The sequence below is a fragment of the Manis pentadactyla genome, chromosome 14 (assembly GCF_030020395.1).
Source record: "Manis pentadactyla isolate mManPen7 chromosome 14, mManPen7.hap1, whole genome shotgun sequence".
Classification (NCBI taxonomy): domain Eukaryota; kingdom Metazoa; phylum Chordata; class Mammalia; order Pholidota; family Manidae; genus Manis; species Manis pentadactyla.
In genome coordinates this window covers 21,971,350-21,987,269 of record NC_080032.1, presented here as the reverse complement: position 1 = coordinate 21,987,269, position 15,920 = coordinate 21,971,350, and the positions used below count along the sequence as shown (strand labels likewise).

The 15,920-nt window shown below is 48.6% G+C and overlaps 1 protein-coding gene across 9 annotated transcripts in view; it reads left to right on the top strand.

The window, feature by feature from the left end:
• CUX2 (cut like homeobox 2) overlaps positions 1-15,920 on the top strand; it is a 246,301-nt gene that overhangs the window by 149,946 nt on the left and 80,435 nt on the right. For 7 of the 9 annotated variants that reach the window (XM_036929334.2, XM_057491240.1, XM_057491238.1 and 4 more), the window contains one exon: positions 3,015-3,062. The exons of the other annotated variants lie outside the window; for them this stretch is intronic. In XM_036929334.2, coding sequence (XP_036785229.2) covers positions 3,015-3,062 — 48 coding nt within the window. The remainder of the gene's footprint in view (positions 1-3,014; positions 3,063-15,920) is intronic. 9 annotated transcript variants of the gene reach the window in all.

The window sequence follows — 15,920 nt, the reverse complement described above, 5'->3', positions numbered from 1 at the left end:
ATTCCTTTCCCTTCTCTATCAGAACCCCTGTTGCTTTTCAAATTAAAAAAAAAAATGATGGGAATAAATACAAATAAGGAAAAATGAAGCCTTCTGACTCCATGTCATGTTGACAGGGATGTGGCACGTCAGAGTCATTGTGGGAAGCAGACTGCCCCGCAAAGCCAGTTTTGCTTCTCCGTGGTCAGCAGAGGTTAACAGTTGAGCTCGCTGTCCTTACCTGCTCAGATGGCTTGGATCTTGGAGGAGGGTGGGGCAGAGTCTGGAAGTATCAGACCTGGAGATGTTGATTCCACTCTGCCTGTCAGAAAACCAGGGGTCCTGTTGCCATTTTGCTAATAGAGGGCGGGGCCCTAGAATGATGGAAAAGAGGCAAACCTACCCAGGAATCGGGCCACATGAGCACAGAGGGGTCAGTGTGTGCTCACACAAGTCAGAAGTGCCTTTGGATCTTCAAGGCAAGAGAAGGAAGTAGGATATAGCTAGAACTTGTAAGTCTAGAAGGAACTTAGGTTTGAAGCTGAGGGAGGGTGCCCTAGGAGAAGGGGCAGGAATCTCAGGTCTGAGTGTCTCCCATGTCACAGCTTCAGAAAGGTCCACTCAAGTCCTAGATTTGACTCTGGGAGTCAAGAAGGCATAGGTGATGCTGAGCACCCTCCCTTTTCCTCCTATAACAGAGGACAGCTTGGTCTTTTAATTCATTTTTCTGTGGAGAACAATGGTACCAAAAGCTTAGCCTCTGACTCTCCGTTCTCCGGGGAGCAGGTGAAATGGCCCGAGATCTCCTCCACCCTCCATGCCCTCTCTGTCTGGTCAGCGCAGACCCTCCATTGTGTCCTCTTCCTCCGAGTCCTGGAACCCCCAGGTGATAAGGGAAATCCAGGCCAGGTTTTAAGCCTCTGAGTTCAGCTTATATAATTTTAATACTGCATAATTATGCAATTATGTAATTAGGAGGAATAAGTTTCCATTCCTATTATAGTTGCGCCTCTGAAAATTCTCATTTTTGGAACTAGTCCCTCCTGATGGGGAGAGTCATGCCAAGGCTTTATTTAAGAACATTATCTGGCTGGGGCTCAACTCACCTCCTGCTGGTGCCTTTATGCAGCTTCCCCCAGGGATGCAACAGATAGGGCAGTGGGCTTCTAGAAATGGTCCGCGTTGGCCCAGAGTCCCACCACCTCCCCTTTGCCCTCACATTTGAGTCCTCTAAACTCACTTGAGTTAAGGGTTATACAAACTGTCTGTTTGGGGATCTGTTGATCTGCATTCGTATCTGCTGTGCACTCAGTCACTGCGAGACCTTGAGCAAGCCATTCTCTCTTGGGGCCTTGGGTTCCCTTTCTTTAAATTCAGGAGACTGAAGAAATGGGTACTGAGGCCCTTTCTGGCACTAATATTTTCTGAACCTGGACCCAGAGGTTTCCTGCTGATATGTTTTATTTGGTGTGTAAAGTCTTCCAAGTTTTACAATGCATTTCCAATGTTTCGTATCTCAGAAGATTTCACCACAAAACCTGGATTTCTGGTATCCTTTGAGACTTCTGGCCACAGGGAGGCTCCATGTCCATGTGGCAGTCACCAGCTAGAGCTGAGCAGCAGCCCCCACCCTCATCACATGGTGCTGTGTTCTCCCAAGATTTGTCATGGCACCTCCCAGCCTGCCTCCCTCATGTCCACTCGCTGCTAGTCTCTGTGGGCATTTGAATTGACAACCTGCAACCTAGGTCTTCATATGGTTCCTTTTCCATTGCTCAGTTCAAGCCTCTGCGGTTCAAATCCACTAGGTTCTCATTTACTCCCTAGGTCCCTCGTGAAAATCCCCAGCACACATGGGTATATCAGTGGCTCTGAGAAGCCCTGGCGGACACAGATCAGTGAGGAGGGGACCCAGGACCCACAAGAGTGATCTTTTCCAGGGACAGAAGCAGCACATCTTTATTTATTTTCATAATTAAGGGATCTCTTTTTTACCTGAACCTATGTATTCTCCTATCCATCTCTTCCTGCTTCTGTCTGCTGTCCCCTCCCTTCCCACCCTCAAGCACCCCTCAACTTTTCCTGCTGTGAGCTTCTTGTGGGCCCTGGCTGACAGCAGCTGGGGGAGTCTCCAGTGAGTCTGAGGAAGAAACTGGGGCATTTAGAGTTAGGATTTTGTGACACTCGGTTCTAAAACGCCTCCTTTTGTACGCCGGGAAGAACTCAAGGGGGCCCACCAGGGGAGCCCTTGGAACAAGGAACCTCAGGATCACTTGTGTGAGAGGCAGGAAATTAGAGTCCGGAAATAGGAGGCTGCCTTCTGAAGACAGCCCACTGCCATAGAGTTCATCAAACATCTACGGAGCTCTCCCACTGAGCTAGGCATCCTGGGGGATGACTCAGCCAAGACCCCAGAAGACTGCATATTCTGGTGAGGAAAGAGAGACACGTACAGAAGTGATGTTGCTAAAATCCAAAGTGCAGTCTTTGCTGGAGAGGGACAGCTGGGTGGGGCAGCAGAGATGGCACCCTGAAGGAGACAGCCCCTGAGCAATGCGAAGGACAGAATTTTTTCCTGAAGGGACTTTGGTGACATGGTGCCAGGTGTGGAGAGCTGGGGCTCCCTCTCCAGCTCCCGCTCCAAGGAGAGTCCCATGATGGACCACCAGTTCCACAAGGTACTTTGCATATTAGAGTATTCTGTGACCAAATCGTTTATTTAGGAAATACTACTTCCTCTCTCCCTCTTCCAGAAATTCCCAACATGCATTGTACAAAAGGCTCCAAAAAGTCCTGCAGGGGAGAAACTTGACATTGGACTTGGTTTTCCAGCCTGATTTGGCTTCGCAGTGTGTGTGTAACTGTCTGTGTGTTGATGTACATGTGAGGAACCCTTACAAAATCCTATAGAGCATAGGTCCTGGGGGACACGTTTGGGAAATGCTGACCTGGGGGACAACAGTAAGCTGCAAGCAGGAGCCATGGGGGTGTCCCTCCTGGCACTCTGGTGAACTCTTCACTGATCTCTTTTTCAGGAAATCAGAGAGATGGTGGCTCCTGTATTAAAAAGCTTCCAAGCTGAGGTAAGACCCAAGGCCCGTGGCATGTCACAGAGATATTTCCTGGTTCCCGCTCCTGTCCCACCTGGAGTTGCAAGAGGAGGCCAGCAGCCTCCCACTCCCATCGCAGACTGCCCCATTCCTTTCAGATCAGCTAATGGTGACATGATAAAAATGGGTTCTCTGTTCTGTTTAATGGGATCCCAGTGTCTGATCCCAAGACATCTTCCCCTCCCTAGACTTTGCCCCGCCTTATACCAGCTCTGCTACATATAACATCTGTGACCCTGTACGAACCACCTCACCTTCCAGGCTTGGTTTCCCATTTTTAAAATCAGAGGTTTGCGCTCAGTGACCTTTGCTCTCCTCTGGGATTCTGCTCCACTTTGATTCTCTAAGGCAGCCTTGCAGATAAGTCCAGTTACCAGCTTGCCCTAAAATTCCTCTCTACCAATCCACCCTCTGAGTATCAAATCAACATTGGTCTCATTCTTTCCTGCCAGCCCATCAGGCCCTAGTTCCCTGAGCAGCAGCTGAGCTATCCTCAGCGAGTCAATTCTCTTGCTTTCCTGGAGCCCTGTGATAGGGCTGAACCACCCCATTTCTCTTCTTGGCTTGACTTTGTGACCAGGATTCTGAGAATGTCCACTTGTCTGGTTGGTGCAGGGGGTAGGCTAGGAAAAGAATGGAATTATACTGAGGCAGGGGAGTGGTCGGGGAGGCCATTTCTCCAGTGTTTCATCTTCAGGCGGCTCACCTCAGTTTCCCCCTGGATTCAGGCAGGACTCCAGAAGGATTAGCCCTTCTCAGAGTTCGCCAGTGGAGATGCATTTTTAAGTCTGTCGTCCGCCAAGCGCCACATTACTTTAAATCTGTTTCTTTGGAACCGCGTAAGCACATAAGGCAATATTAAAGTAAACAATAACTGGATTTACACAAATGTCGCTCATTTCCATATTTTTCATCCCTTCATTTTATTACTGAGTTGACTGATGTGCTTATTTATTTATAGGGCCATCCCGTATTGATTCATTTGGTTGCGAGGTACCTGAGCTGGAAGGGAAAAAAAAAACAGAGAGAAGACCAATAATGTTGGGAATGTGTTGTCATGGCTTTGTTGTTTTTTAAAAAAAGAGGTCCCCATCTGCCAACTCCTGGTTTCATGAGGGGTGCTCAGCACACAAGCCCTCCCAGGCAGCTGATCCCTCTGCTCAGCCTGAAGACAGGCTTTGGGCTGCTTTGTATATATGGCATCAGTTTCTCCATTGATCTCTGGAATGGGTTTGTGTGGGTGGAGCTTCTCGTAGCCACTTGGAGCCTCAGTTTCCCTATCTGTTAAATGAGAGCAGACACTACAGACCTTTTCATGTCATTTTTGAGGACAGGTTTAATGTAATGCCTGGCACATAGAGAATGCTGGTGAGTACTGTCTCCAGAGCCAACATGGGTTTGAATCCTGCCTCTCTGCCAGTTACTCGCTGTTTGACCTTAGGCAGGTTACTTAACCTCTCTGTGCCTCCATTTCCTCATCTATCAAGCTGGATAATAATTATACCTACCTCATAAGGTTATAATTGAGGAAGAACAAAGTTAATACCCATAGAGTGCTTAGAATACTGCTTTGCATATTAGAAGACTTGGTTATTTTATTATTCAGTGACCTCCAATACAGGTTTATTTGGCCTCTGCTATGCCTGGATTTTCCTAACAAGATGTTCAAGGCTTTGTATCTGAAGGAAGGCAGCTTTCTATCCCTGTAGGAAGCAGGCATGGCTTAAACCTCAGCTGTGTGGCTACCCTAGCTGCGTGGCCTGGGGGAGAGGTCCTTAACCTCTCTGAGTTGCAGTTTCCCACCTCTGGCAAATGAGGTTAACAATAAGGATTCCAAGAACTAACGAGGATGGAGGCAGGTGACACGCTGTCTTGCACACAGTTGGTACTCAATAAGTGTTGGGGGAGTGAAAGTTCTAGTGGCTCCAAAAAGAAACACAAAGGTAAATCCTCATTTTCAAACCCAAGTGGCATGTTGAATAGACACTGTTTTAGTAGCTGGGGGTCTTCAAAGAACTTCGTTAATTTTCTTAAGGCTTTCCACTGTCCCTTTAATGTACTGAAAAGACTACATTTGTCTGGAGTTTTATTCCTGAGACCCCTGCTTTCCTCATGATCTAGTGACTAATCCATTGCTGCCGCCTTGTCCCTCCCTGAGCCTCAGGGGAGAAACGCCACCAAAGAAAAGTGTTAATAAAAAGCATCTTCTCGTCCAGAATAAACTGCACACGCACAGGTCATTTATAATCCAAATTTGATTTTCATTTTAATTTTTTTAATGAGGGTTCATCCTGTATGCCTCTTTCCTCTTGCAATCCACTAGGCTCTGGGCTCAGAGCTGAGGATTCCCAAGTGGGCATTAATCACCTCCCAGGAATATTCCCCGAGGCAAACACTGTCTCAAGTCACATAAAATAGCCCGTTAAAGGCCAGGACTGAATACCTTAACGGTCATTCCTTCTTCCCCAGTGCGGGCCTATTGTTGAAATATAACATGTTGAAGTTCATTCCTTAATTTCAATCCACCAGCCCTGGCATATACAGAATCTGGGCACCTTTTTTGTCTTTTCATACTGTATATATGTGTGTCTTTTTTTTCTTTTTCTTTTTCTTTTTTTTTTTTTTTTTGTGCTGGTGGTGGGAGGGGTGTGGAGAGGAAGTGAATTTGCCCTGCTGTGAATCAAGGAAGCTTTTTCTCCGCCTTGATTGCTTAAAGGACAGTCTTGATTCCTCTAGCTCAGGGAAACAAAGACAGCCAGGGAAGGTGGCTTAATGGAGGCAGCTTGAAATGGCCAAAGTTTGAATATCCTTGCGCACAGAGAAAAGAGCAAGACGAAAGCCCCGCTAATTATAAAAGTTGCTTTATGGAAGATAATTCAAAGCAATAATTTAGCAAACATAATCAAGTCGCACAGATGGGGTTGTTGATGGATGGATTGCAACATGCAATTAGCAGTTCTCGCAGTTACATATCATTAACCCTCCGAGCACAAAAATTATTTTCTCATTATTAGTTGAAAAGGTAAAATTAAGCTGACTAGACAGTAAAGGAACAAACTACAATTAATTACCTTCATTTATTACAGTCATTATTTTAAACTTATTTTTACTTGGAGAGAGAGAGATGAAAACATCTAAATTAAAAGTTTTGTTATGCTAAACCAGAGGTGAAACTTTTCTAAGAATGTGTGCACTGGCCCAGCCAGGAAGACAATAGGGCCACTGCCAGGTGGGTTTTTTTCCTCTACTTCCTTCTTCCATGTGAAGGGATGTGGCCTGCATGATGGAAAGCCTTTTTTTGGTTGAGCTGGCGCAGACACGTTCACCCAGGCCTGATGGAAGCACAGCAATTTGGGAGCCAGGGGGGCTGACACAGACTCTGACCCCAAGGGGAGGCAGGAGGTGTGGCGGCCAGACACTCAGGGTCTGAGTCCCACCCTAACACTAACCAGCTTATGTGACTCTGGCAAATGACTTCATGTCTCTGAGCCACTGTTTCCTCATAAGTAAATAGTAACCGCTCATAGGATTGCATGAGGTCCCCTGAGATTCTCTGTCGAGTGGCCAGCGAGTCATTTGTTCTCATCATGGTGGGTGTGATTGGCTGCATGGGGCTGAGATGTTCCCTCCCTGTCCTCTCAGGGTCAGAGGAAGTTTGTGTGGTTTGACCACCTTCTAGAAGCTAAGAGGGGGGGCCAAGGCATCACTTACCAAAAGACGTGTTTACTGAGTCCATGCAATCATTTTATTCATTAAACAAATATTTGTCAAGCCCCTGCTACAGACCAGGTGGTGGTCTAGATGCTGGATTCAGTGAAGGTCCCAGCCCAGTAGTCAACTTAGCCCCTTTTCATATGGGGGAGAGCAAGCGTTTGTGCCATACCCAGGAGGGCCACCTCTCTACTTGGCACCTTAAAGGTCCGGTCAGTCAACAAATACTGTGCACCAGACTCTAGGCGAGAGACCTGAGGGAAATCCGAAGGTGATAAGACACCATCCCTGCCCTCGAGGAGGGTCCCTAGGAGCTCTGTCCCTGTGCTTGGAACTGTGTCCGGGACTCATGTCTAGAACTCGAGGGACATCTGTTGGTTTCCTCCAGAGGTTCTGCCGTTGGTTAGCTTCACGTTCCACCATGTCCCCATGCTGGCCATACGGTATCCACCATCCTGTGCGTGTCTACACTGTGTCCTGGCACTCCCCCATCAGGGGATGGAGACTGCACCTCCCTCCTTTGAATCCAGGCCTGTGTCCACTTTGACCAATAGAACATGGCAGAAGTAACCCTGTTGCAGTACCAAGCAGAGGCCTCAGCCAGCCTGGTGGTTCTGCCTCCTGCCTTTTCCAGCATTTACATAAGAAATGCAGCTACCCTGAGACCACCCTCCTGTGAGATGCCCAGCCTACATGGAGAGGCCCTGGGAGTGAGACTCCACATGGAAGAAGGGGGCCAGGAGCACCGAGGCACCAGACTCCAGCCAAGGAGCCACGTTGGCCATGAGCCCAGTCCAGCCGTCAGGTGACTGAAGCCCAGCTGCCGTCTGGCGGTGACTGCCTGAGAGAGGACGGGAGAGAACCACCCGCCTGAGCCCAGTCAGCCCAGACCCGTGAGAGAGAATGAGCGGTTGTTCTGAGCCACTGCATTTCGGGGTGGTTGGCTGCAGAGTGCCCGTTCTTTCCCCTCGCCCCTACTTCTCCTCAACTCTCATCTCCTTTTTTCTTCCACCTACTCTGCCCTCTTCTTCTCCACCCTCTGGCACCTCAGTGCCAACACTTCTGAGGCTTTGTCTCTTCCCCTTTGTATTTCTTCTAATGAAATCGGGTGCATCTCTGACACACACCCCAGTGGCTAAAGGAGGTGGGACAGACCCAATACAAGGTTGTAGAGGAGCAGAGAGGTAATGTTGAAATAGGGATTTGCAAGAAAGCAAAAAATGGGGTCTTGCTGTCTCCCCTGTGGATGTTTTAGGTGGCAAAACATGGCGCAGTACCCAGCAATGTGACAGCTCCCAGACTCAGTGGGTATTTGTTGGATGAGAGAATGAACCAGTCAGTCAGTCAACAAATAGACATGTATAACCCTAGTGGAGTCAGTAACCCTCTACTGTGCTGTCTGTAAAATGGGGTGAGGACACTCTCTCAGCCTGATTCACCCGGGTTTCAGGGGCACCCACCCCCCACTGGAGATGTAAGACACCAGGACCTGCTGTGGGTGGAGACATTCCAGACCCTGGGCAGGCCTCACCCAGCCAGAGGTACCCAATGCAGTCTTGATGAGTCCCTCCCACTTTCAGGTCGGGAGGGAGCTGGATATTCCCTTCTTTGCCCACATCCATCTGCCAGGATCCTTTGGTCTATCATACCCAGGCCAGAGCAATAGGGAACAAGAAAGATCAAAGGCCAGTGCCACCTTCTGATTTGGGCATCAGTAAGTTGCCCACTGTCGTCAGTTAATAAACAGCCAGGCTTGGCACTGGAGGTGGGCCCTACCTTTGTTAAGAGAAGTCTCCCAAAGTGACTTGTATTGCACACCTACTATGTGCCAGACACCTTCTAATGGTTATTTCATGTGTTGTTCACAACATTTCTATTGGGGTGGTTCAGTGATTATCCCTTTTTACAGATGAGGAAACTGAGGCCCAGAGACATAACTGACAACCTTCTAGTGCCCAAGTCTGTAGCTGAGGCAGGAAGAGTGCCAAGAGTGCATGAAGGTGGGGTGGGGTGGAGAAAGCCCCTAGGACAGGAACCCAAGGCCTCTGACCCCTGCCACCTCCCCTCAGCCAGCAGCCACTGTAGCTTGTTCCTACCCAGAAGTTTTGCACTTGCTGTTCTCTCTGCATGGAAAGCTCTCCCTGCACCCTCTCTGCCTGATTTCAGATGTCAGATCCCCCGGGAGTAAGGTCGCCCTCCCTGACCAACCCTGTCCCCTGTTCAGGCTTGGAACCCCCTCCCCACCATCTTTCACAGCACTGCCCTCACTTGCCCAGTGGGCACTCAGTGTAAGTTGTCTTTATGGGCACCGGATCATTCAAGAGCTTAGGGGCACTTTAGGGGCTTTGGCTGTGACTCTGAGTGACATGGGAGTTTTAGAACAGAGGAGGAACTGGATCTGACTCAGGGTTAACAGGATCCCTCTGGCGGCTAATCAGAGGGCATGGGGAGGCCTGGCCTTTCCAAGGCGACTGAGAGCAAGAGACTACCCCTTGCACCCACTACCTGAGCCCCTGCTCACTGCTCCCATCCAGGACCCAGACCTGAAGTCACCACTGGCTTCCCCCACCGTGTGTCCCAGCCCCAGACACTGAGGACTCCCTGCTTCTCCCTTCCAGGCAGTCAAGGGTGGGGAAAGGGGTCCTAACACAGGACAAGGTCCGCAGGGGGTCAGGCCATGTTCCTGCAGCCAGGCAGCCTCAGGAGGGCGTGGAGGGCATCCTCACAGTTCAGGTCACCTGAGACAGGCATGGCCCTCCCTGCCTGGGCCCTGAGCCCCATCCCAGCCCTACCTGCTGTGCCCTAATTTGGTCCCCATGTTCACCTCCTATTCTGCATCTGCCTATAGGACACTTTGCGTACAGGCCCTTCCCTTTGACCTGATATTTAATTGCAGAGCCTTTTTTTTTTTCTGTAACGTTATTTGCTTTTCCAGCTGCCTTTGATACATAATTCTCTCACTCTCCAAACCCCTTTCTCTGTTGCTCCCAGTGCTGGTGTGACCATCCCTTTGTAAACAAGACCTTCTCAGGGCCACAGCAGCCATTAGACACATGCAATCCTGACCAGCCAGCAAGGCTGGGGAGAAATGGCCTGCCTGACAGTGGGACCCACCAGCAAAGATGAGCGGCCAGGGCAGGCATGGGCGCTGGACCAGATTGGCACAGGCACGCATCGTTGTTCTTCCACTTCCCGGCTGTGTGGCCCTGGGCCACCATTTCTCTGGGCTTCAGTTTCCTCAGCTTTTAAATGGAGGTGATAATACAGGGTCAATGTGAGGGTTAAATGAGTCCTCACTTGAAAGCCTCAAGAACAAAACCTAGAATGTAGTCAGCTCTCCCTGAGCACTAGCTGGCAGTCCAAGTGCATGAGCTGAGATGTGCCGCTTTGCATTTATTCCTCCCAGGAGCCCCTCAAGGAGGCTTCTGCTGTCACCCATTTCTCAGGTGAGGTGACTGAGACTTGGCAGCCAGCACGTGGTGTTGACTCAGGCTGGGTCACCAGCCAGCTGCTTATGGAGCATTTAGCAATGCCTCTCATGAAATCACCATCTGTCAGCAACACGTGAGAGAGGTGCTGCGGGAATCTTCCCCTCTCACAGGTGAGAAATTGAAGATCAGACAGGTTAAGCCACTTGCCTAAGCTCACAGTTCTTCCTCAGCAGAGCAGAGAGTGGAAGATGCAAACCTCAGCTTGGAGGGCTGAACAGGACTCCTTGAGGGGCCTGGGGGTTGCAGGAGAAGCTGAGGGCATAGATTCTAGATTGAGGACCTGAATCGGACACTTGCACGTGGTTAGTGCTGTAGAGGACCCTATTGCTCAGCCAAACCCATGCGTTTCAGATACGTCTTTGCTGAGCTCTTTAAGGCAGAAGCCACCAGGGAAGCCCTAGCCACCAGGGAAGCCCAACCCACCAGGGAGCTGGGATTCAAACCCAGATCTGCACACCCATCCCAAGACTTGGCATATAATAAGTGCACAATAATAGGGTGTCGCTTGCAAGATGCGATGAGAAGGACTCTGTCCCTCCTACTGGCCTCTACTTGTACACATGCATTCACACACTCCCTATGCCCACTTCTTTGATGACTTAATAACTTTGATGATGCAAGTCTCCTTGGCTCCTATAACCAAGTATTGCCCCTCTGGCTTTACCCTGCTCAGCTTGGGGTAAAACTTATAATGAGCTGATCATCCTTCTGAATTTAATATTAAGAACCCACCAATGCATCATTGAACCTGTCACACCACATTACAACCAAATTAAGAACCAGCAGCAATCCTTTTTCATTCGGTATCATATGCCTTATAAAGTAAATTATTAATGCTTTTCCCCCCCAGTTAAGCAGTTATTTGCAGTTGTTCCGGGTATTTCTCATTAGAAATAACATCATCTAAAGAACGATATTGATTGATTTTTTTAATCTTGGAATCATGGACGTGAACCACATATTTATATGACATTCCCTTTAACTAGAATTCTCATGCTTTATTTTTATATTATTGATCTTTTTGACACGAATTGCTTTTTGGCCTTGTGTGAACGTTGTCAGCTTTCTGCCTGCAGAGGAATGGGCCGGCGTCTGGGCTGAGCTGGGAAGAGTGATCGCTCTAGCGGTGTGGTGGTAACATTCCCGCACATTTAACAACAATTAGTCTATGCTGACGCCATGGTAGGCTTTCGTGTATGAAAATTTACAAGCCTTTTAATGGACTGCATTATGGAAGGCCATGTGGGGCAAGTCGGTGGGGAGATGAGGCCGCTGGGCGTGCATCCATCTCGTGGCACTGTCGGCCGCGTCTCTTAGCACTCAGGTCTGCCTGAGGGTGGCAGGGAGCAAAGCAGAAGCTACTGCAGTGGCCAGCCCATGAAACCAGCATGGAATATGTGGCCATTCACACAGTCACTCATGCATCCATCCAGTAGGTGTTTGTTGAGCACCTACAATGTGCCAGGCATGGTGCAAGGTACTAGGTGAGGCTAAGGTGGTAAGCATTATTATTTGCTCATGTATTCAAGAAATAGTTGAACACCTACTGTATGCCAGGAACTGTGCTAACGCTAATTTTAAGAGGTGAACACAAATTATTCATTCATCCAGCACCCATAGTGCAATGGAAATGACATAAGCCTAGAGCCACACAGTCCTGGGTTCAAATCCCAGCTGCCCTTTGGCAGGGTTTTCAGTGAACTGGGGATGGTAAGAGCCTCTACCACTTAGGTAGGCTGGGAGGATTCATGCAGGTTAAGATCTTGATGTGGCATAAACCTCCCAGAGTCGGGGCCACAGGATCATAATTATTTAGTGTTGTAGCCCCTTTTCCCTCCAGCCAGCTCCCTACACCACATATGTACACCCCAGCTTCCCTTTTCAGTTCCACTGAGACCTGCACTCTGCAGCAGTCATTTATTTGGCACCTGCTATATAGCAGGGTAAGTGCCAGGCTGCAGGGATTGTCAGTGAGCAGCCTCAGATACCATTCCTGTCCTCATGGCACTCACAGGAGCCTGGTGGGAGAGTGAAATGGGCACACACCCCTCGGTGCCAATGATAGTCACAGCTATAGTTGTGTTTCACAAGGCCAGGATGTGGGATGGGAGATATTAAGCCAGCCCACCCATTCCCTCATTCAGAAAGAAGTTCTTGAACCTGTACCACAGGCAGGCCCTGTGTGCGGCCCTGGGGCTCTAACAGGGAACAGGACAGACAGGAACTCTGTCCCTGTGGAGCTCAGAATACAGTGAGGGGCATGCACCTTTACATCATGCATATACTTTACTTAAAAGGCAGTATAATACAATGGTTAGGAGCACAGTTCTGGAGCTGGACTGCCTGGGTTCAAATCCCTGCTTTTCTGCTTACCAATTGTGTGACCTGGGGCATGCTATTTTTCTCCCTCTGTGCCTTCATTTCTTCATCTGCAAAATGGGACTTATGAAAACTGGGTACCCACACTGTAAGATGAGTGTGAGGATCACATGAGGTTTCAGAGGCAAAGGCTTAGATGGTGTAAAGAAAGCTGAGATCAGTGTCAGAAGTTGCTATCATCATGGTATGACAATGATTCTGATTCTGAAATCATCCCACGGTGTAGTAACTAATTATGAAATGCAGCTGCCAAGGCAAAATGCAGTTGCACCAGAAAGGCCCCACTCTTGCTAGACTGCATGACTTCCTAGGGTCATTGCCAGGGTGGGCCCCTGGAAGTGCCATCCGCAAGTTTAGGGTCTGCAGAAGGAACCTTCCTGGATATGGGTGTCCATTGTGAGGCGGGTCCTTCAAGAGGTCCTCAGGCGTCCAGGATCACAATCACTCCTCCCTATGCTCTAATCTGCAGGAATGAGGCCCAGAGAGGGTAAGAAACCCACCCAGGGTCACACAGCCAGAAAAGGAAGAGCCTGGATGCTGTTTGAGTTCCATATAATCCCCATACCCAGAGTGGCTTCACTCAGATAGCTGGCGAAGCAAAGGTGCTGGGTTTGGGGTCTTGGAAAACCAGATCCAAGCCCCACCACTGCTCCATAGCAGTGTGACCTTAGGCAGGTCACTTCACTCCATCCTCAATCTCCTGTTCTGTAAAATGGGTTCTTGTAACATGCACCTTGTTTATCCTGGGGCCTGGGCATGCTGAGCACCCGTGATCACCCAACTGAAGGGAAACACCCTTTCCCTCTGACCACAGCATCCTTCCCTCTGAGCCTTTGCTACTCAAAATGTAGTGTGTGGGCCAGCAGCATCCACATCACTGGGAGCTCAGTAGAAAAGCAGCCCTGGTCCCCTGCCTATGCCCCAGTGCTCCTGAATCAAAACCTGCAGTTTAACAAGGTCCCCTGGTGTGATTTGTGTGCACATTTAAGTTTGAGGTGCTCAACCTTTGACCAGCCCACTGGCTTTCAAGCCTGGCTGCCAACAGGAATCTCCTGAGAGCTTTAAAAAAACACCGAGTCCTAGGTCCCACCCCAGAGTAGCTGGCATTCTTGGTCTGGTCTGAGGTTTGTGCATCGGGAGTTTTAAAAGCTTCTGCTGGTTATTCTAATGTTTGGAAAGCTCTGCCCTAGTGGAACTCTGCCCTCTGCATCTAGTGGAGGAGACAGACACATAGAAATAACCAGTGGTGCTGGCGAATATTGAACAACTGACCGTCTGGGGGAGCCCTGATATGTAGCATCTGCCAGTTCCCGTGGGGTGAATACTCCCACCAGGCCAATTTCAAGCTGCCGACATGAAGTTGGGAAGAGATGTGTTACAGCATCTTATGCAGTATTTCCCCCATTCAGGCACAATAAATGTAAATAACTTCAAGCACAGAGAATAGTATAGTTAAATAATTAACAATTGATGAGTACTGAGTATGTTTTTCCCTTTTTTTTCAAAATTTTTGTATTAAAATACATTAAACATAAAATGTACCATCTTAATCATTTTTAAGTATACAGTTCAGTGGCATCATATTGTTGTACAACCATTACCACCATCATCTTAAAACTTTTTTCTCACCTTCCCCAGCTAAAACTGTTCCCATTAGACCATCACTCCCCATTCTCCGCCCCTGGCAACCACCATTCTACTTTCTGTCTCTGTGATTTTGACTCCTGTCAGTGCTTCATATAAGTGGAATCACACAGTTATGTTTTGTGACTGGCTATTTTCACTCAGTATAGTGTCCATAAGATTTGCCCATGTCATAGTACTATTGTTTTTAATGTAATTTATGTATTATAACTGCAGGCTCATACAATTTAATTTTTAAGAATCGCTGTGGTTAACAATCAGCTTGCAGAATTCTGTTTGCTACAGGCCAGCACCCAGCACACCACTAGAAGTAATCCTCATACCAAATGAGAATAGAAATACAAATGGCAGGCTTTAGGACAGGGCCTAGGACTGTTTTTATAAATAAAGTTTTATTAGAACACAGCCATGCCCATTCATTTATGTGTTGTCTACATCTGCTTTCCTATCACAAGGGCAGAGTTGAATATTTGCAACAAAACCTGCATGGCCTGCAAAGCCAAAAATATTTATTATCTGGCTCTTCACAGGAAAAGTTTGCTGACTCCTGCTTTTAGGTGTACAGGGAGTGAGACTGAATCAACATATTCATTTGCCCAGCAGCTATTTACAGAACACCTTCTTTGTGCCAGGCATTGTTCTAGGTACAAGAGCAAATGAGTCAAAGTCCATTCCCTCCCAGAGCTGATCACCTCAGGGAAGATAGACATCATTCAGACACTCAAACAGCAGGTAAATACATAATTACCAACTGCAGCAGGGGCTGCCACAGGGAGCTCCTTGGGGCTATAAAGCATCCTGGGAGATAGGGAGGGTTTCCAGGAGGAAATGACCTGTGACCCCAAGCAAGAGTAGGAACATTCTAGCCATAGGAAGGGCAGAATAATATGCTAGGTAAGAGGAACAGCAGGTACAAGTGCCCTGAGGCAGGAGGGTAGTGGGAGGTTGCAAGGGCTAAAAGCTAGGAAGGGATGGCCACAATCCCTAGGCCCAACCTCTAGCCCCTGCAGATCCACCCTGCCAAGCACCGCATCCCCTTGAGCCAGGTTAACCCTGGCACACTGGTCCCATTACCTCCCATCCTCAAAGGCCACCTCCTAAATTCTCCCACACTTCTCCCTCCCAGCCCTGGAGCCCACACTACAACAAAAAATGTCTTTTATTTATTTCTTCCCTGAGGTTTATAAACTCTTGCCCTGTAACAAAACCAGTCCCAGCATAAGCACAAAAAATAACACTTAATTAAAATACATAAAACCAAGTGTTGGTGGGAATGAGGGAAGATTAAGATAGGCCGAATCTGTGTCCCAGGACCAAGTAGAAGCCCTGCGCTGAGACCCGAGGACTGGGACATAGATACGGGGTTTCCTTGCCTTGTGTGTGAGGGTAGCATACCCAGAAGCCTTTTCTAGAAAGACCGCTCTGGAGGTGTGCAGGGGCGTCGGGGGGTCGGGGGTCGGATGAGCACTTGAGACATGCAGTAATGGCCTGAGGCAGGGGCGGAGGAGTGATGGAGAGAGGGCTGGTTTGAAAGTCTGGAAGGGGAGACCGGCTTTGGCTGGTAGACAGGTAGAAGCCCTGAGTGTCAGGAACCAGGGATCAACAG